The following is a 22,537-nucleotide window of genomic DNA, read 5'->3' on the forward strand; positions in this document are numbered from 1 at the left end:
GTGATGTGAGAGTTCTATCCGTTAATGAGTGTTTCGTGGAAGCTGTTATAAAAGTGCGAGATGTGTATAAGACTACCGACTGTAATGAAGATGTAATATCTTTGTTTGACGCGTTGTCACGCATGAAACACGTGTGATAGTGATTGTTATATAAGCTTGACCTGTAATCAAGAAGGCAATAAACAGAAAAAAAAAGGCGTGGCATAGTGGGTAGCGTACTCGGTTCAAGATCTGAAGGTGGTGAGTTCGAATGCTGTTGATTGGCGTTTTATTTTTTTTTCATTTTTATTTTCATAGTGAATGCGCGCTATTTCACCTATATATTTGTTTATTTATGGCGAGTGGGCACCCCCGTTTTAACCCTGTGAAGCCGTTTCGCGCAGTGTACTGGGACGCTGCTGCTCGTCCTAGTACCTGCGCTGGGAGACGCTGGTACCAGCGCCATACTGGGCCCATAGTCAGGCATGGCGCTGGACGCTAGCACCCAGTGACGCTGGTTTTTGCAATAGGGTATTGCGCCAAATGAAAATTTTATTGCGTTGTTCGAAGAGCTGCATGTGCCCAGACGTACAGTTTAAACGACCCATTACTCACCTAGCACGAAATTATTTCCCACTACCGAAAGAGCAGAAGCGAATACCCTTTACAATAGGCAAAGCTCGAGTGCTCGTAAGAGGTAGCCTTTGGCATGCTACAATCTAGATCGTACTCACCACTGGGCCAACTCAGCCATTACAACTCGGACATATATTCACAATGCCCAGAGTGCTCAGACGTGTGCTGTTCACTTGAACACATGCTCTGGCAATGTCCCACGTTACCTCGAAAACCTCTCATAAGTGAGTACGACGGAGAGGAGGCACTCAGGAGCCCCAATCTCAGAAGCCAACAAAAGGCAGTCCAGAGGGCCCAAAAACTGGCCGAACGCCACCACGTTCCCGCCCCGACTCGGGCATCACTGATACAGTAGTGGCTGCTGTGATGTCCCTCGTGGACACCCTGGTGGCTTAAACACCTTGAGACCATTTATTAAAAATCTTGACGGACTGTTCAGAGCAAATTTTGCAAACAATATATATATATATATATATATATATATATATATATATATATGAGATATAACAGACAGTAATGCCAAGGAATGTACAGGGGAAGTTATTAAAACCAATGGAATGTAAATAAGAAGAAAGAAAAGTGGATGAAAAAATTACCAACTGTGAGCAGGAATCGAACCTACGACCTTCGAATTACGCGTTCGATGCCTCATTAATATTGTGTTAAAACACGGAAAAACGAGCCCTTAGGTATACACTTCTTTCCCTTATTTCAATGAACGAGGGTCTCGTACTGGCAGACTTGGTGTGTTTAGGTTGTATAAGAGGGACAATTATTCAGCTGCCCGCTCATAATAAGCTCACGTGCTACGTTACGCCAAACATGCGCATAAGAGTGTTTTCACACTCGTTGTTTGGCTTATAGATGGCACTGACTGTCGCTCCTACTTCTAAATTCACAGATAAACCCAAAAAAAAGTGGATGGAGGGAGGGCCGCTGTGATAGCTCAGTGGTTAGAGCATCGAACGCGTAATTCGAAGGTCGTAGGTTCGATTCCTGCTCACAGTTGGTGATGTTTTCATCCACTTTTCTTTCTTCTTATTTACATTCCATTGGTTTTAATAACTTCCCCTGTACACTCCTTGGCATTACTGTCTGTTATATCTCATTAATATTGTGTTAAAACACGGAAAAACGAGCCCTTAGGTATACACTTCTTTTCCTTATATATATATATATATACATATATATATATATATATATATATACACGCATGATACTGAAATGAACAGTGCATACAATATTTTACATTGTGTACCAAATACTTTGACTGTTCATTCAAGCCAGAATCAAATCCCGATGGTAACTGCCAGTATCTTATCACGCGACCTTTGCATTAGCAGTCGACCATGAGACTTTTACCGCAGTTGCATTACTGAGCTTCTTTCAGAAAAATTCTGGTGTTGAAAGCATTATCGGCGTTGACGTCACTGATTATGGGCGAAAAATTTTAGTTGACGTGACCGAAAAAAGCAGAAAGATGCAAACCACAGAAGTTTCCATTCATATGAGAATCGAACCCATGCTCTCTGCTTCGCAAGTAGGTTCTCTACCATAAAACCACGGCATCGGTCTAAAATGCTTTGGAAAGAAACATTGCGTGAGTGTTGTATTTCTCCCGTAGGGGCTTCTGCACAGACAGGCGTATGGTGCTAGCGTCACCACGGACCCGAGCTAACGCGGGGGTTTCGACTTCCTTCTACGCCTAGCCGTGCGTCGCTGAGCCGTGTCCGGGGAAAGGCGGGTGCTGGGGGTTGAGCCGATGCCGGGTGATTGGACCTTTAAGGCCTCGCGGCAAAGGCAACACACCCCTGTGGACCTCCTTCACGTAGATGGCACCCCTGGGCTGACCCACGCAGGGGAAATCGGCAGTCGCTCTTTCCTATCTCTCTCCTCTTTCATCTTTGTCTTTATCTATTACTTTTTATCTATCCGGCCATCTTCTATCTTCCGTTTATTTTCGAATTTTCTGGCGCCTAGGGTTAACCTTGTGTAGTTACCGAACCTTGGGTAGTTATATCTGGTTATAGCGGCGATGTATGACTGGCGCCTTCAAGTTTTCTACCTTCTAGTGTCCCTGAGTTGGGCTCGGTGGTGGGTGGTCACATTTTCCGCCGAACATCAAATGCTTCATATGGCAAAATCTTCCTCTTTCTCAATGATCAATCCCTCAAAAAGGAACCGCACTGACAGGAGCTCCAAAGCGAACCGAAACCGATTGTGACCACTTCACGAGCTTTCTACTCATACACGTTTTTGCAGATAACGTCTCTGTTGCAGGACTGTCGGTTTTACTTTTAGATAGAGCCCATGCTAACCTAATAGGGAAAAGTACGATGCAAAGAAACTGTCATCCGGTGAACTTCTTGTTGAAGTAAGTGAAAAAGAGCACGCAAACACCCTTCTGAAACAGAAGCAGTTTGACTACTTGGACGTGTCCATCACCCCAACCGCAGTTTTAACACTGTTCGAAGCGCCATTTGACAACGTGGTCTGATGCGAGAAACCAAAACTGACGTCCTTGAAGGCTTTCCAAAGCAAGGAGTCAGATTACCATCAGGCGGAACAATGAAGAAGTGGTTCCACCCAATATAGTATTAACACTTAACCACACCATCCTGCCCGAATGTGTGAAAGCTGCGTTCCTCCACTGCAAAGTCCACCCTTACCTACCCAACCCTAGAAGGTACTACAAATGCCAGAAGTACGTACATAAGTTGAACCTGTCGCGAAAAACAAACACGTGCAAAATGTGGTGATCCTGAGCACTCAACCAAGAGCTGTTCTTCCACGCAAACAGAGTTCCCTAACTGTCACGGGCCGCACGCAGCGTACTCGCGGACACGTGAAATTTTCAAAAGGGAAAAGGAAGTTATACATATAAAAGTAACGAAAAACATCACATTCTCTGAAACCCGGAAGAAGGTCTCGCTCTTCTCCGGAAGATTGTACGCTGACGTAGAACGCTGGGGGGCTGGGCGGCGTCTAGTAACGGTGGGCACGCAAAACATCTTTGCTGATGCGTGCACATTTCGTCCCCCCCCCCCCCAAGCAGCCGCAGGCTGCACCAACGTTCGAAGTCCAGCAGGTCAACCTCCATCAGACTTCGAAGACTACAATGAAAATGCGAATCCCACAGGTCAACCTCCATGAGACCTCGGGACGACACAGACAATTGAGAGGGCTTCTGTTCCTCTTGAGAAACGCTCCTTAGCCTCCGAGTGTTCATGGGGGCAATGGATGTGACACCGGCGTTCTCAGCGTCTCCGATGCTGATGAAATCTCTCCTATTGAAGCGGAGCCCAATAGAATGCCTCAGAGGGAAAGACACCGTCCAGTTCAGGCACCTGACAAATGCGGCGAAGTCTGAATAACTCTTCTTCCTTTCTTCATTCTTAAAAATGACTGCCGAGAGTTTACGCCCCTGGAACTACCCAGATCTCCTGAAGAACCTGGACGACAATTATGAAATACTTGCACAACGCCAACCTGACATACTTTGCCTGCAGAAGACAGAACTAAACTCAACACACACTAAATTTCTAAGAAGATATGTGGTATACTGAAAAGACAGGCACCGAACTGCCCATTCATCCGGTGGTGTCGCTATCGTTGTGCAGAAAGCACTCCCGTCTCAAAACCTCACTCTGGTTACTGATTTATAGGTAGTGGCAATAGGAACCCTTATCTTTGGACCAAAGACAATTGTGTGCTCAATATATATCCCTCCACACTGTCACCTGTCTATTAAAGAGCTTGAAACACTCGTCGACCCACTCCTGCATCCATTCCTCCTGGTTGGAGATTTTAATGCGCAGAACCTCTATGGCAATGCAGAAAAACAAATTCTTGAGGCTCCCCAATCGAAAACTTCCTCTTGTCCTCCGGCGCTTATATAGTAAACAAAAAAAGAACCAACACACTTGAACGCAGCGTGGAATTCATACGCAGCAATAGATCTAGCTACCGGCTCTTCTTCACTCATGGCAACCACAGAGGGAGGTGTTATTCATAACCTCTACGCAAGTGATCATTTTGCTGTCATTCTAAAACACAGAGGAAGTACAAGTAAGACGACTACAACTGTATTCAGGTTTATAGAACGATATGCTGACTGGATAAAATTCCGAGAACATACAAAACTGTCGCGTTCCTCTATTGAAAACCTAGACATTGATGACTGTCAAGCATTGGTCGTACTTCATATCATATTTGCCGCAGAGCAATCAATCCCACAGATATCTGGCAAGACGCGAAACAATCGACCGCCTTGGTGGAATGCGAAGTGCGAAAAAGCTCGTGAGAACAAAACACAGCTTGGTTAAAATTTCGCAAGTACCCTGCAGCTGCCAAATTCATAAATTTCAACTGTGCAAAAGCATATGGTAGGCGTATCCGACGAGAATCAAAGCGGCAGAGCTGGCAGTTGTTTCTCTCGTCAGTTAACTCCTACACTGATACGTATAGTATAGGGTGTAAAACAAAGAGCACTTCAAAAGCAGAACACTCATCCGGTGCCTTTCGTCAGTACTGCTGGTGATACACTGGAACACCAGGCAGATGCCACAGGCCAACATTTTGAGTACATCTTCTGCTTAGCATATTATAAAGACTCCTTTAAACTACAGAACCTTGCTAAGGAGCATAAGCCCAGCCATATTAGAAGGTCATCTGCTGGAGGCTACAATACTTCGTTTACTATAGACGAATTGAAGGCAGCGCAAGCAACATGTGGCGACTCAGCAGCAGTCCCAGACAGGATTGCATATGGTATGCTGAAACACTTACATGAACACACGCTTGATGCCATTCTATTACTGTTCAACAATGTACGGTCCTCTGGGTGGCTACCCAAGACCTGGAAAGAGGCAGTTATTATACCCATCCCCTAAAAAGGAAAAGAAGCCACACTTGGTGCTCGTTACAGGCCTAACACCCTTACTAGCTGCTTGTGCAAGGTATTTGAAAAGATTGAAAACGACAGCCTTATGTATATTTTGAATATAATGACCTCCTTGGCCGGCGTCAACCAGCGTTCAGATCAGGCTGGTCGACAACTGACCAACTAGTAGCATTCGAATGCTGTGGCAGGTATGCTTTTATTTACAAACAACACTGCCTTTCTGTATTTTTAGAATCGGAGAAGGCTTATGACACGACATCGCATTATGGCATTCTCCATGACCTACAATCTCTTGAAGTGTCAGGAAACGTGCTCGATACAAATAAAAGCTGCCTCTTTGAACGTACGTTCGTGCTTCACGTTGGAAATGTCCTTTCAAAGCGGTTCACGCAGGAAAAACGTGTCTCCAAGATGGTGTTCTTTGTTGCACACTTTAATTGTTAAAATGAACTTTTTAGGCACTTTAATGCCTCAAAAAATTTCATGCTTTTTATGTGTAAATTACATTCAGATCAGCTACAAATCATGCAACCTAGCCATCTGCGAACATCAAATTCAGTTGGCAGTAAACAAACTCTCAAGATGGGCAGACGCAAATGGTTGAAAATATAACTCTCGCAAATTTATCTGCTTACAATTTTCTAAAATACGTGACCTGGGGCCCGTCGGAAACATTTTAATGAATGAACACACCAATACTACTAAGAAAGATCATAAATTTTTTTGTGCTGTAATGAATGGAATGCTCAGCTTTGTCCCACATATGAAGCATCTGCGATTGAAACGCTTGAAAGCCTTTAACTTGCTCAAGATTCTCTCGCATCGGTCATGGGGTACAGATCGTGATTGTCTATTAAATCTCCTCAGCAGTATAGCGCTCTAACGTATTGATTATGGCTTGGTTGTATCAGAATCAGCGTCGAGATTCACACTTAGGAAGCTTGACCCAATGCATCACCATGGGATTCTTCTGGCTAGTGGTGTTTTCCGAACTAGTTCAACAGCCACCCTGTATGTTCAGACAGACCGGTGGTCATTAGAACGATGATGGAAGTTCACAAGCATCAAGTATGTCACCAAGGTGCCTTCCTATGTCAACCACCTATCTCGCTAGCTATTGCAGGATACATCAAACACCCACGTCGGTTTGACGCGACCATCAGCTACGCCAACAAATTCCATCAGAGTGGCCTCCCACTTTAAAAATTTGCACATGCAAGTCTCCAATCTTCAACTAAGCTCCCACAAGGACTGTGTGACACCGTGGGAAACGCGGGCTATCAATTGTGACTTGTCATTCATAGAGGTAGGAAAGCATGCCCTCCTATTCGCAATTGATCAGCATTTTATTTACTTGCAGGCAAAATAGAGGTGTCCTGAGTACTTCACTGATGCTTCCAAGTCCCCGGCCGTCGCATGTGCTGCATATGGTCCGGCGTACTCTGAATCTGCAACATTAAACGAACATACCGACATATTTACTGCTGAGTGCTATGGAATACTTGTAGCTAGAAGGCACATCTTAAAGATGAAAAAACCAGCCTCCATTATATGCACAGATCTCCTCAGTGCAGTGACTGCGTTGTCTTCCGCAAAGATATAAAAGTCCGTTGACTAATGCCCTTTTAAGTTGCCACATGTCAGCCTACAGAATCAAGCTTAAAGTCACGCAATGCTGGATTCCGTGACACTGCAACATAGCTGGCAATGAGGTGGTGAACCGACTGGCGAAGTCCGCTGAACTCTGCCCATCAGTATACGTAGTCGTAATTTCGTATGAGGACTTGAGGTCGCTAACCCAAAACCGAATGTGTAGGCAATGCCAAGAGGATTGAAACGCAGCAATCAAAACAAAGTGCACTTAGTAAGCCAAGAATAGGAAGATATGCTCTTGAAAAACGTAACAGGAAACAAGAGGTTGCACTTTGCAGACTCAGAATCAGTCATACACATGTAACACACTCGCACCTTTTAAGCAACTCTCCGGCACCGCGTCGTGAAAAGTGTGATGTGCGATATGTCGTTCATGTTTTAATTATGTGACCGTCGTTTAAACCAGATAGACTGCGTCACTTGCCAAAGTTATGAAAATGCCGCCTCACCCTTTGTTTTTTCTTGGTAACGATCCCCTGTTTCCCACAAAAGTAGCCGATGTAGGCTTGCTACATTCCATTACATATTGTCGCTAATCACAGCCCTCTCTCAATCTTGAAGGAACCGCTGAGACTTCTTTACCAAATATCATCCAGCACGCACTCCTTGTGCTGACAAGGGCAGCTGCCGACACTGCGTGAAACTGTAAAGCCCATAGGTTCAGCCCCTTTTAATGTCATCACACAAAGTCATGACACTTGAGTTTAAGCCCTATGCACTACTCTTCTATTCTTGCCACGCTGAGTGTAACTTTTGATAATGAAACCGACTAAAACCCCTGTTTTCGGCGCTCTTTGGCCTTAGTTGCCCTTGCGCCACTAAAATCTACCGTCATCATCATCATCATCATCATCATCATCATCTTGTGTTTTGAACGAATTCAAGTAAATGAAAAAAGTTTCATTCGTGTAAGAATCCAGCCTCGGTTATCTGCGTCGCCAGCAGAATTTCCGCTACCGAGCTCCGGTATTGCTTGAAACAACTTAGGAAAAGAAAACACGATGCCACGTACTCAAAGAAGTCACTCTAACGCGTTCTACAATGCGAGGCAAGATCGTACGATTACGTCAAGCGCCAAAACCCGCGAATAGCAGTAAGGGGGTGTTTCAAAGACCCATTTATTACAAGTCACTCAGGCATACTCGGTCATCGTCATCTGCAAAAAAACTTTAATAGAAAGTTGAGACATGTAGGTTTTAATGTTACCGCACGAACATGTTTGCTCCGTTTGCTGATTCGCGAAAAGTAGAAATGTGCTTGTATATGGCCACATAACTATAGCTGCACTCAGCATTCGATTGAAGCTTGAAATGCTCGTATTACGCGCACAGTCGGTCATGTTCGTACGGCGTTTTTGAGGCATGTAGTGAGAGCCGATGCTTGGGTAGGAATTAAGAAGGCGATGGGGCCTGATTACGCTACGGCGTTCTAGTCTTGATTGCTAATGTCAAGTTTCCTCCATCTTCCGATCCTGAAATGAAGATTTACGCACAAAATACTTTGCATAAGTTTAATAGCGAGATAACTTGCTTGCAGAATATGTTAGGTGGTAAGGTGTATGGCAGCATAGGGCACCTGATGTGTCCGTAGGTAGATTTCACTGGCTTGCACTGGAGGCAGAATGCACAGAAGTGCATGAGCTGCCATGCACATCAATAGAGGTGTGCGATAAATGATGGAAGGTGGGAAGCGATATTCAGGCGTTCACCACTGTGGTGTGCTGCTCACAATAACTCTAAAAATTGTTATACCATAATGTAAGAAACAAACCTTAAACGCTTTTTAGAAACTATTTACCAAACTCAGCAAATAAAAACACCAGAAAATGTGATATACCAGTTAGCTTGTTTAGCTGCGAGCACAGCTTACCTGCTTCTTTGCTTGCTGCTAAAAAATAATGATAATAAAAGTGCTGTATTCAAATCGCTGGAGGCTTTTAGCTAGGCAAGGCTACACTATCTCATTTTAAAATGAAGCGAAGGTCACTACCCTCCAGCCTCATTTTTAGAACAAAGCTTCACTCATTTTCTCAATACACTTCAAATTACCCTTTTGGTAGGCATTAGGACATTACACCGCATTAAGCAATCAAATAACTGCTAATACGTTTGCAACATAGCCGTAATCAGTATACAGGGCACAGTCATGGTGTCCTGTTTACGTCCTGCGTTCAGGATATACCTTGTTGAAGGTTCTTGGTAGTGAATGGAGAGTCAACTAGCCCTTAAAAGTTACTTCATAATCTTAGAACGAAATAGAGAAATTTCAAATGTATTTACCACATCGCAGCACTAACCTATGGTACCAAATAATGGCTTGCTATGTCTTCAGGAAAGCCCGTTTACTTAAGAGCCAAAAAAGACTAGTTACTAGCTAGCTGTTTGTAATATGGTTGACGCATATTACGACGTGGCTCTGTCTTTTAACTGCGTCCCACCATCACACCTGTTGAACGCAGCTTCACGTTACACATGCCGCAATTACTTCACCGAGGCTCATAATGAAACGCATGTTTACTATATCGAATGGCAGTCAGTGTTCATTGTTGTGTGCGCAAAAAATTGTTTATGCCCTGCAGAGGTGGTCTAGTGGTTAAGGTACTCGGCGGCTGACCCCGAGGTTGCGGGATTGAATCCCGACTACGCCAGCTGCATTTTCGATGAAGTCGAAAACGCTGTAGGCCCGTGAGCTCAGATTTCGGCGCACGTTGAAGAATCCCAGCTTGTCGTACTTTTCGGAGCCTTCCACTACGGCAACTCTCATATTGATATGGTGGTTTGAGACGTTGAACCCACAGATCAGTAGCAAATATTTATTGTTGTTTTATTATTGTTTTCTTCATTATTATCACATATATAACCTAGATTTTGTCTAAGGAAACTTTGTATGATGAGGGAGTCACTTTTGTGTAACGATATGTCTGATTGTCTGCCTCAGGGCCTTATCCGGACGTACTACCAGAGCGACTATTCCCCACGTGGATCAAGTATGTCTCTCTGAACGCTCACCTCGCTTGGCGCGACCAGAAGACAACACGATATGATGAAAGCGCAGTCAACGCCTATTTTTCGCCCGGTGAACATGCTGTTTTCATACCGACAGCCATAATGCGCCGTCCGTTCTTGTACATGTACGGGCCAATAGGACTGAACTATGGTGCTCTTGGAACGGTAAGCACTTGCTTCTCTTTTTTCACCATTTTGGCAAGAATACACCTATGCAACAACACGGAATCGCGAAATCAAAACTGCCCCGCATATATTTCCGTATGTTGTTCTGACAAAACACAGGGTAAAGTAATTCGGACATGCTATAACCTAATATGTGAAGCCCTTAAACTCCAAGAAAAATAAGCACAATGCACCATGCTCTGAAACCAATATTTGCTAGAACTGACGTATTTCAACATTGCTTTTTTGACAAAATATTTTCTACAGAAATGCCCTTCCTAATTACATCTTTGATGGAGTAAATTTTTTTGACACATTAGAAAGCTTGTTGTTTTAGTGACCTTTTTTATTTTTATCACTGTACCTATATAGTAAGATATGTTTAGTCGCAAATACCTGTTTGATTGCTAGCTGTGGTTAGCCTAGTAATCCGGATAGCTCTGTTTATTTATATATTCATACTGCAATCCCTATTACAGAGATTTTAGCAGGGTGGTTACAGATATAATTTTCACAATGTTGGCACTCAAGATTGCATAAACCAAACAAACAAACAAAAAAATAGAACAGCATGATGTAAATAATCAGGTCAAATTTGCTGCAAACAACTCTAAGGACGGCTCCATCACTTGGTTATTAGTTAATTCATTCCACTGAGTTACTGTGCGAGGAAAAAAGGAATATTTGAAGCAGTTATTTTGGGACCGGAAAGGGGTTATTGTAAGTTGATGCCTTTGGCGGGTGGCGTACCCAGAAGAAAAGGAAATGATGTTGGAAACATCAAGCTTATAATGCCCTTTAATTATTTGGTAAAGAAATTGTAGTCGTAATAAACGATTTCTTTCGGTAACTGAAGGCTCATTGGCACGATGTAGGAGTTCAGTTATAGAGGTGCGTCCAAAGCTATTAAATATAAAGCGGACTGCCTTCTTCTGCACGTTTTCCAATTTAGTTACGTTAGCTTTAGTGAAGGGGTCCCAAACAGTCACTCTATATTCTAACACTGGGCGAATGATAGTCCTGTACGCTATCTTTCATGTTCTCTTAATTATCTTTCATGTTCTCTTTTTATTTTGTTTGACTTTGCACTCCCACGTGGGCTTGTTCTGGCGTGTAGTGGTGTGTTGTAAATAAATAATAAATAAAGAGTATAATTACGCATAACGCATGCTGTTGTTATTCGATATCGCTATATTGTCATCACTTTGCAGAATGTACACGTGAAAAATAGCAAGGTCTCTCGCTAAAGGTACCATATGTATATGAGAAGCACCGGGCGCTAACGATTACGCTGGTGGCAGCCATGCGCAAGAGAGGAACCTGAAGAGGCGCAAACAACACGGTGATGGGCTGGTGTTTCTTAACGAAACAATCTTGGATTGGATACAGAGACCCGCAGTTCACTTTAAGTTAACGCGCACGGTACAAAATTATTCGAATGACTTTCTTAGTCGGGCTGTATAAGGCGTCCGGTATTGTCCATGGCGCTGTCCGTGCGCCGGCAGTTATCTCTCTGCTCTCACTTCCTTTCCCATAGCAACAGCTGTAGGCACATGCTCTTAATTTCGTTCCTAGCAACCAGAACATGTGGTGCCAAAGAGTGTAAGAGCGGGTAGCTCCAGTGCTTCACCGCTATTTCTCTCCTTCGCTTTCTCTCTGCCCTGTGCCCCACCAACACCGACTAAATTCCACCGTCCACTTGCCCCTCACTTCCGATCGTTCGCTGGCCGCGCGCCTCTCGAGAGCTTCCGAAAATGTGTGCTCGAGACGCCGCTATGACACGCTAACGCCTAACCAAGAACGCTGGCGACGCACTCTCCCATCCACTCACTCCTCACTCTCGACCGTTCGCTGGCTGGGCGCATTTCAAGGAGATGGCAGAAGTCCGTGAAGGCGAATGTCTGAGGGCAACTGTACCCTCCCGGCGCAAGAAATGTATTTGCATTTTCTCACAATTTCATCCGGGGAAATGGAGGCATTTTTTTATATTTCAACAACACACAGGAGAAATCCCCACCGGCACTAGTTTGAAGGTAAAGATGCACTGCATATGTACATGGGGTGGCCAGTGAACAGTTGTGCAGCACAAGCAGTTGGTTTTTTTTATTGCAATCAAAAAACTCGCTAGCAGACGCTGCCTGCATCAGCGTTGCAAGACGAGATGGCGGGAGGAGACGAAAATGCAGATTGTGGAAGTGAACGCCACGGGGAAAATTCTTGGAGGAGAAAAGGGGTGGTAACTAGCGTAGGCTCGCACACGATGCTTGCGTCGGCATCGCGAGGCGACAAAGGGGCAGCGTAGTAGAGAAGAGAGGGTAGGGGATGGTTTTCGCAGTAGGAGTGGTCACGCCGCGCACTAGAGTGAGCCATAAATATTACTGTATATACACCAGAGGGAATTCTTGTGCTAGTTTCTATGCGAGCTGCAACGCACGGCGCCTTAGCGACCACCGGAGTAATGGGTAGTACATGGATATACATAAACTTCGCACTGTGTGTTCCGATTGCCTTCGGATGGCTTGAAGTTGTTTTTTACACGAAACAACAATCAGCAATAGTTTATCATTTACGCTTCCACACTTCAACTTTCCAGGCACATCGATTCTCTTCGGGTCACGAAATTCAAGACGGTTTGTTGTTTTGTTCGAAACAAAACCAAAATGCAAAAAAACAAAATCAAAAGTGCGCTCAAGGCCCGCAAGCACGAAGGCTAGGCAAATACGTGTACTACCCATCATCCACATGCTCGCTGAAGGATCTTAGCGTCAGAGTCCCCTACAGTTAATTTCAGGAAACTCTATCGATGAACTAGACCCGAAGATGCTTCGCAGCTAATATATTGTTACAGGAAAAAAGAGACGTCATATAGATGTATTTTAAACCGGCGGTAATAGCGTGACCAGTTCACCAGCAAGCGAGCGTCGACCACCCTTCGTCTTCGTCGTCAGGCACACACGCACGTCGCCCCTTTAAATCTCAGTTTTAATGCATGTAGCAATATTTTAAATAAGCGGTAGCATAAACACTAGATCTGTCTACCAGCAAAATTGATTTCAAGTAGATTCAGGGCGAACATAACCGCACGCTACCTCGCTTGAATAGGTAAGAAGTAATATGCTAAATTTCAGCCCACGTATGATACGTGTAACCTTAATAGACAATAGAGCAGAGTGGGTCAGGGAATAAACTGGGGTTAGGGTATCATAGTTAAAATAAATAAGAAATAAACATGGGTGAACCACGTAGCACGTAGGCAGGATAACTGGTCTTGAGGGTAACTTACTAGATTACCAGAGAAAGCAAACGCATCAAATGGGACGGAAAGTTAGGTCAGCTGATAAGATTAAAACGTTCGCAAGTATAACGTGGCAGCAGAAAGCACAAGGCTGATTTGATTGGTGAATCATAGGAGGGGCCTTTGGCCTGCAGTGGGAGTAGTCAGGCTGATGCTGATGACACATTTAGATATGTGCGTTTAACGTCCCAAAACCACCATATGTGAGACGCCGTGGCGGAAGACGCCGGGAATTCAGACCACCTGAAGTTCTTTAACGTGAACCTAAATCTGAGCACAGGTATTGCAGCACTTCCGCCTCCACCGAAAATTCAGCTGCCGCAGCCGGGATTCAATCCCGTGGCCTGCGGATCAGCAGCCGAGTACCATAGCCACTAGACTGCCGCAACGGGGCAGGCTCATGATGATGGGGATGATGTACTGCAACCCATCACGTAATCCTGCATGAGAGCGATAGCGCTTACGAAGATGCACCGTCAGTTTGAGGGATGCTTGATACATGAATTGTATTCAACGCTTTCAGTGGCATGAGCAAAGCAGCAAAATAATCCCAGTAGTGATAAATATTTCAATATTAAACGAAGCTTTCACGAGTTACAATTTAGGGTTAGGGTGGCATAGTTCGCGCAAAACCCGGTATCCACATGTTTACGAAAATGCGGTGTGTGAATATGGCCCTTATAGTGGATCGTTCTTCTATAAATTTTAGGCGCAGTTTTTCAATAGTTTAGGTTTTCTCAATCGCAGGCATGTCAGCGATCAGATATTTAAAATATGAAAACTGGATCATCTATTGTGGTTAATGGGTGCCTTAGGTTTATATAATTTTTTTGTCGTTTTGATAGTTCAACTTCATAGTTTGAGATGTAACGGCCTTTGTTTACTGTAGAACTGGTGCTTAGAAGCTTGGCGCTGCTAATCACACAGGTGTGAAGTCCTGAAACATCATAAAGCAGAGTATCTCTTCTTTTTTATTATCGTTTGTGCTCAGTGTCCGTTTCTTCGCACTCTCTCTTCGAACGTGGCGCCACCTGCCTTGCATTTGCATACAAGATGGCCTTGAGCGGAGAGAGCACTCGCATGCCATATAGCGTGCTAAGAGGATGCGCTCCAGACGTCTAACTATTCCTTCAACTATTTGAATCACTGTAACGTTTAGTCATAAGAGCTACTATGTAGTGCCGCATAAGGTATACATTATGTCTAAAGAATATTCAGAATGACGGTCACTGAAAGTAGGAGCTCCACTGCCAGTCACGAGGAAGCAGTTTTACTGACAGCTCAATGAAAGCAGGAGTTCGCGTGACATAATAAATTGCTGCTATTCCATGCATTTCATCGTTCCTGAGGCGAACACTGCGCAATAAATGCTGAACTAACTCAATAAAACACCTTTCACTTTCATGATATACCAATTACATTTATATATAGAACAACCGAGACTGTTTCTCTCTTCAAAAAAAACAACACTTCGTCTGTCCACTTTATGCATTTTAGTAGAACGGGAAGAAAGATATATCAATCATGCAATAAATGATGCAACTACACCGCAAATACTGGGTTGCCCGCATTCAAAAACATTGTTTTGAAATGCGCTTTAGTTATTGAAATTCATTTTCAGTGGTGTTTATTCGCATCACACTGTTCAGTTTGGCTCAAATAATCAGGGTGGCGAAGGAAACGTACCTGGAAAACTCGGCTGAAATTGGTGAATAGATAAACTTGGGATATCTCAAGATTACTCTAGCCCTTCGTACGCGTGAGGCTTTCGCATCATTCAATTTTATACAGGAATGTTAGATACCGGGATCTGCAAATAAGCCCTAAACAACGAGGCACATCTCCGCCCAAGCCACTTCACCTGCCCAAGCTCAACTTGGCTCTGGAGCGACTAATAATCGCTCTGCCGTATTCACTGATTTATTACGAGCTATCAAGGAGCTCAAGAAAATTCCCAGAAAGATGAAAATCTGCGAGGTGATTCATAGGATGAACCACAGTACAGCTACTTGCATCATGGTACATTAGATTCAAGGCCATGATGCAAACCCACACATTTCTTCCGACCAGCAGGTGCATTGCCCTCCAGATAGACCTTCCTGCTATTTTCCTTGCACCTTGGCCCCTAAACGCCCTCCATACCCGTAAAAACCTTCTCCAGCAGGACACACGTGCTCCTATTCCATCATGTGTCTTCTCTCTCCCTCCTCACTTTACTAGGGCGGAGATAATAGGCTTCGGGCAGGGTTGGCCCTCACACCGGCTGTTATATAATCATAGAACTGGTTGCATTCACCAGTTGGTGATATGCGTTCATATTGTACTATTTCAGTGATGCAACAGATGCATACCATCGTATATTGACATGTCATTGGTTATAGTCGGAACGCTTTCGTCACCTCCTTTATACAGGCCTTCGCTACAGTGACACAAACAGTTACAGCTGCTAAGTACATGATAGCACAATCCATAAGACACTAATTAACTTCATACACAAAACTGGCCTAATGGGGCAGATTCAATACACACAAACGCAAAAATATTATGCCCCCCCTGACACTATTGCCGTTAAATCAGAGGTTTTTCCTCAAAGCCGGTCAGCACTTATTTCAAGAGCCGTGGGTGAACGAGCTCGGCAAAAGTAATAGAATGCTGCGTGCACTTTTACCAAAAATTCAGAATTACAACTGCAGAAAACATCCTTCGGGTGAAGCCGATGGGTATAACCTTTAGTCGCTGTCGTACCGGCCGAGTCCACGGAGTGAAATTTCTATAACTTCCATTCCAATACAAATTATATGGGGGCATAAGGAACAGTTTTGATATTGCCGTCATATTCTGCATAAAGTCCAAGTTATTAAAAACCTTGCCATGCACATTTAAAAAAAACTTTCCCCCGTAGAGCTTTCCGAATGCTCCTGACAGGCGTGCGTACCGGTGAGTTAGATCATGCGGAGGACCTTGAGGAGTTACCGGAGATTGAGCTCTCTCACAGTGTTCAAACATTTTCTTTAACGATTGTGGATGTATGCGTTATGCTGATACAGAGAAGCAAATGGAGCGTACCTTCTTACCTGATGGGCCGACACCGCAAATCTGGCGCTGAAGCGACAAGCGGTATGAAGACCCCTTCACTTACTTTACCGGCAGTATTGTCTTTCTCTATTATTTTGAAGGTACGCCAAACAGTATATTTAACCATTTGTCTGCAAGAATCACTTCGTGGAACATTCCAATTTGCTGCTGTCACGTTAACTGCATTCGCCCTTGCAGCCAAACTGCGACCTTCATTACTATTATTTTTTTCTTTGATTGCAGGTTATAGGACATGAACTTATGCACGTATTTGACGTATTGCACGCAAGATATTATTACTGGCGGACGGAGAGCTTCAAAGAGGAATACACTAAACGGGCACTCTGCTTGCGAAAATCGCATAGATCGGTGGTAAGTAAATAAATTACTAATGTTTTTATAAATGACAGCAAGGGAAGATGGATACTTGCAATAAAATATCCATAAACAGAGGTTGTGTCGAGCCGAGATTTCAACAAGTGCAATTGTCTTCCTGAGAGCTATAACAGAACAGATTTCTTTAGCGTTAGCGTGTTTAGGCTTGTCTACGCAGATAAATTACTGATGAAGCATAGGCGCAAGGTTAATAATTTTACGAACGTTACATTGAATATTTAAACGAACATGGCACATAGTTCTTCTACCCTAGTTCACCACGCAAAACACCGAGCGAAATGGCAAACGTCAAGTTCGGCCAAAAAATTTTCAAGTGTGGCCTTACAATTTTCTCTACAAACAACGCATTCAACGAATACGAAAAGTGACTTTCGAAAGATGATCTTGAGTACAACTAAACAGAGTCGAAAGCCGAACAACTTATGAAGAACACGATGCCTTGAAAGACCTCTTAAGCAAAAGGGCATTGTCATGAAACTAGTGCACGAGCGTGCTAGTATAGTAATCGGTGCTCCAGAAAAATATAAAAACGAAGCCATAGGAATTTGTAACAACCCCCACTATATAAAATTACCCTGAAGTTCTACACAACAGTATATTATTAGCATACAACACTTTCTTAGAAATTTTTTAGCCAAGGAAATAATCAAACCTTCCGAGCACCGGCTCGTCATGCCTCTGAGCAAGCAAGCAGATCCATTTCGAATCTTTTCAAATATTCATAGGTTTCTATATACAAACTACTTACCGCGGAATTCCCAGAAATAGCTATATTATCCAACGAAAGTACATCCACTCGGTCGCTATCAAGACAGAGGCAGAATAAAAAGAGAAGCGCGGAGGTTACTCAGCGCTGAGCCCTATGTGCTAGCCTGGTTAAACCGACTCGTAACAGTTTCGCGTTTGATATCACAGACGCTGAATCAGGCCAATGACCTTGAGAGAACACAAACAAACGCTATTGTTTCGGGCAAAGCAGTACGATCGCCACTTCGACGCTCCTCTGTCAGACGGGACCGATTTGCGAAGTTCCTTCACAGAGTTTCTTCGAGAACCTATACGTGCCATCGTTTGTGATGAGCTACGGGAGCTGCTACCGAGTTCGCAACCACAAATTTCTTCACACACTGACGTAGTGCGGTATGACATACAAGAAGCTTTAGGAGCAGCCAATATAACCAAAACAAACAGGTGCCCAGCCCCTCTTTGCGCTGTGCCGGTGCTCCTCACATACGCCGCCGCACTGCAAAGTCCAGCAATGCCAAGAAGATGGCAACAACAAACCTACTCGCCGCCGCAACGCCTGCATAGCCACCCACCGTGAACTCGCCCACCACAGTCTACAAGTTCATCTGCGTAATGACAAACCACACTACGTAAGACTGATGTCTGGAAAAGCCCGGATTGACGACTACTTTGTTTTTCTTGTGGATAAGCCAGTCATCTCCTGCGGCACTGCTGTTATCACGAAATGGGCCTTCCCGGACACAGCATCAATCCCCAGCACTCCTGTTGGGCCAGCGGCCTCAAGAAATTGAGGCATACCTGCGGGAAACCAAAGGCGCTGTCACACGCCGCTTCCGGTCTCCGTCGCCCCGTCGTTACCGATCGCCATCACTGTACCAAGAGCATAGGCAAGCGCAAACACCGAGCCCCCGTAGGGGAAACCAAAGCTGGTGACGTCGTAAGGTGAACCTGATACGTTATAACGCGACGAAGAAATCGTCGAAGCAAACGCGCAGCTGCTTCTCGATCGTCAAGTTTCCGTTACACGTGGGTTCACGCAACAACATGAAGATAGAGCAACAGTAGTTATAAGTGATTTCAGCGAAGAACAAAATCACCTCAACAAAGGCACGACAGTGGCTTTCCTGGAGGATTTCACCGAGTTGAGCGATGCCTTTGCGTTCTCCGATTGGATCCAGAAATCGTTATCGGTGGTTGCTAATGATGCGAGCTACGACGTTAACACCAACGCAGACAAGAAGGACACAAATGACAGAAGTTCTATGTCCTTCTCGTGTCCTTCTTGTCTCTGTGTCATCGTTCTGCTCTAGCGCTATAACTATCGTCATGTTATACCAACTAGCCCAAGCTGCCACACCCAACCTGGCACTGGAAAAGCAAGTTCAGCTACGATGCCTTCTCTCGTAATATGCTGCGAGGACGTGCTGCAATAAGGACATAAGTTGAAGGAATGCTTCAGGACAACAACATTTAGCGCTCCAAGAGAGCGAGGTTTTTTTCGGCCATAGTGTTGGTAAAACAAAAAGATGGTACTTGACGCTTCTACAAACATTATCGGTTCTTAAACAGCATCACTAGAGAGGACGTCTACTCGCTCCCGAAAATTTACTCTGCACTAGACCGACTTAGTGGAACCAAGTACTTCTCATCAATGAACTTTAGGAGTGTTAAAATCTCCCATCAGCTGGTTTTCATTAGTCATCTGGCCACCATGTATTCTGAAATTCTTACCACTGTCCTTCTCATATCAATAAGCAGCACTTTTGAAAGCATTGACGATGGCGCGTGACGTTTCTTTCATCTCTCAGTAGTTTTTTTTTTAATATTTTGGTGCGAAAACCCGGGAAGTGAAGCCACCGTCAGTTGAGCATTACAAAAAGGCCATCAGGCATCGGCATTCCGACGTACTTTAGCGTTAAATCATCGATCCTTGGAGGTGCTACCACCTCGGACTTCACGGTTCTAACACCGAGACCTAACGCGCCACGCCCACGCTGCTGAAAGCAACGCAACAAAGAAGGCACGGTGGAGCGACATACGAAAAAACGAAGCGCTCTGAGAAGCCAAGCGATGAAATGGATATCCGCAGCAGAATCATCGCTATAGAAGCACAAGCAGACGAAGCGACACTATATAAATGTCCTGTCAGCAAGACTTCGCACCCTCCTAACACAGCTGAATGAGGTGGACGCTGCCATCAAGCCACTTGTGTCAGACGAAGAAGTCGACGAGAACTACGCACGTACAATCACGTACAACGACAGAATGGTAAACTGCGTCGCAAGGCTTAACCAACAAGCTGGAGCTCAACGAGCGAACGCCATGACAGCAGCGGAGGCGTCTCGGGCCACTCGCGACGGAAACCTAAGAGCCAACGGTTCAAACGTGAAGTTGCCGAAACTCGAGCTACAGCAATTCAGCGGCACCGCCACGGAGTGGCAGCCCTTCTAGGAGCAGTACCAGCAAGCCATACACGACAACGACGCTGTTTCTGACAGAGGGAAGTTTTTGTATTTGCCCTCGGCGCTTTTTGGGAGGGCAGCAGTGGCGGTGGCCAGTATACAAGTGACCACAGCCAACTATAATACGGTCATCGAGCTTATGAAGGAGCGTTTCGGATGCATGGATGTGCTTATTCAGGAGCATCTTTTGCAGTTGCCGCACCTGCCAACTGTACGAAGCAGGCACAAGGTAAGAGACCTACGTCACCTATATGACCACATGCAGCGAAATATAGCCGCCCCCACGACACTTGGAGTTCAGACCGACAGCTAAGGAGCAATGCTCGCCTCCGCACTTTTGCGAATGCTGCCAGGTGAACTAGTGGTAAAATATCACAAATATTGCTCTGCAGAGAAAAAAGAGGATAGCTTGTGCATTGCGAGTTTGCAGTGTTTTCTCAAAAACGAGTTGCATGGCCGGAAAAAGGCGCTGCAGGTTGGGCAGAGATAAGGCAAAGGCAGTAGTACAAAACCACGTTTTGATAACGAAAGGCCCGGAGCTTCTAGTGCGTCTGCAGCTTCACTTCTAACGGCTAGTGAATCGAAACAAAAACAGCCTTGTGCATTTTCTGCCGCTAGGAAGCATGTTACAAAGGAATGCCAGACACCGCTGTCACTCGAAGAAAAGGGGCACTCCTCAAAGCTGGCCGATGTTTCCGCTGTTCTATTAAAGGGCACACATCGCGAGATCGTGGCAACAAAGAGTACAGTGTAAAATATGCATTAAGAGGCACCTTACTCAAATGTGCAATCCTGCGCGGAAGCTTGCTGCTAACACAGCAACCGAATTGCACTCTGCGACAGGTAGCAAAGTTGACCAAACGACAACTGTACTGCTCAAGACAGCTCAGATATGAGCAAAGGGCACCCAGGGAAGACTGCTCACCCGTGAACTATTTGATGGCGGAAGCCCGAGAACATTTTTGACACAAGAACTGTCATGTCAGTTGAATATGGAAGTACTTGGTGAGGAAGACATAACCATATTTCCTTTTGGAGGAGTAGACAATGCCATAAAGAAATGGTACATGTGAGTACAGCTTCGGTCGAGGATTCAGTGTGACAGAAAAGAGCACTTCCTCGAGGCCTTGGAGATTTTGAGATGTGTTCGGACGAGCTTCTTGTGCCATAGAAGGTGATAAAAGAGTTCAAAATGAAAGTGGCTTGTCTGGCTGATGTTACCTTGCCGCCCGCAAAATTATAGCAAAATCGCATTGGTATATTGATTGGTGATTTTTATTGGAGTTCGTAATTGAAAATTTTGTTGAAGCGCACTAAAAGACGGACAGACAGAAGAGGCTAACAAGGTCAACGCTTGCTGTCCTTGTCACCCTCGTCAGCCTTACCCTTGTCATCCTCTTCTCTCCGTCCGTTTTTTAGTGCGCTTCAACAAAATTTTCAATTATGATGTAATCCAACTGGCCCAACTTGCCATCTTGCTACTATTGGAGTATAGTGACCGGCGAAGTGCACAAGCTTCAGGGGGGCCTAGTTGCAATAAACTCACTTTAGGTGGACACTTCAGGGAACAGTGCCGTACAGCAACACCAGTGCAATGGTAGAGGCCCTTAGAGCTGTTGTAGCGCAAAACAAACGCGCAATGCCGACTCAGCTCAAATCTTTCTGGGAGCTGAAAAGCATGGTTATTGTTGACCAAGTTCCACATAAACAGGAGCTCGAAGAAGTTGATAAGGCTTTCGAGTCCTTCATTAAGTTCACCAATAGAAAACACGATCGTGTCTTCCATTGGAAGAGCTACTTCCATTGGAAGGAAGAGCTACTTCGAAGTAGCTCTTCCTTGGAAACCCATGGATTTTCATCTTGCTGACAAAGAAGAATGTTCCGAAAAAATGTTTGGCCAGACTCACAATGAAGTTGTTGAAAGATGAGGCAATGCTGCTGAAGTACGACGAGGCCATGCGCCAGTACCTTGAACAAGGATTCGCCGAGCGGCTTCCGAAAAACGCAGTAAGCATAAAGAACAAATTGTATTACATGCCTCACTGAGCGGTGTTGCGCCCTGCTAGCCAGTCAACTAGCCTCCGAGTGGTCTTTGTTGCGTCGTCGAGCGAAACCAGGTGCGTGTCACTGAATGAAGCGTTGGATTCAGAACCAAACCTAAACCCCAGTATCTTAAAGCTCATGCTCAATTTCAGAATGCACCACATTGGACTCAGTGCAG

At 44.7% G+C, this 22,537-nt stretch overlaps 1 protein-coding gene, 1 long non-coding RNA gene and 1 other non-coding gene across 3 annotated transcripts in view; 2 read left to right on the forward strand and 1 right to left on the reverse strand.

Moving 5' to 3' along the window:
• The window catches only part of LOC142803883 (uncharacterized), a 334,011-nt gene that overhangs the window by 155,375 nt on the left and 156,099 nt on the right, over positions 1–22,537 (reverse strand). The gene's annotated exons all lie outside the window — the stretch shown is intronic.
• LOC142802641 (uncharacterized) overlaps positions 1–22,537 on the forward strand; it is a 121,392-nt gene that overhangs the window by 11,791 nt on the left and 87,064 nt on the right. The window contains exon 3 of the mRNA XM_075887626.1: positions 10,109–10,341. Within this exon, the coding sequence (XP_075743741.1) occupies positions 10,109–10,341 (233 nt within the window). The remainder of the gene's footprint in view (positions 1–10,108; positions 10,342–22,537) is intronic.
• Positions 1,551–1,623, forward strand: TRNAT-CGU (transfer RNA threonine (anticodon CGU)). Its single transcript has one exon. It is a non-coding gene; the product is annotated as a tRNA-Thr (tRNA).

Source organism: Rhipicephalus microplus, chromosome 3, assembly GCF_043290135.1.
Source record: "Rhipicephalus microplus isolate Deutch F79 chromosome 3, USDA_Rmic, whole genome shotgun sequence".
NCBI classification, from domain to species: Eukaryota; Metazoa; Arthropoda; class Arachnida; order Ixodida; family Ixodidae; genus Rhipicephalus; species Rhipicephalus microplus.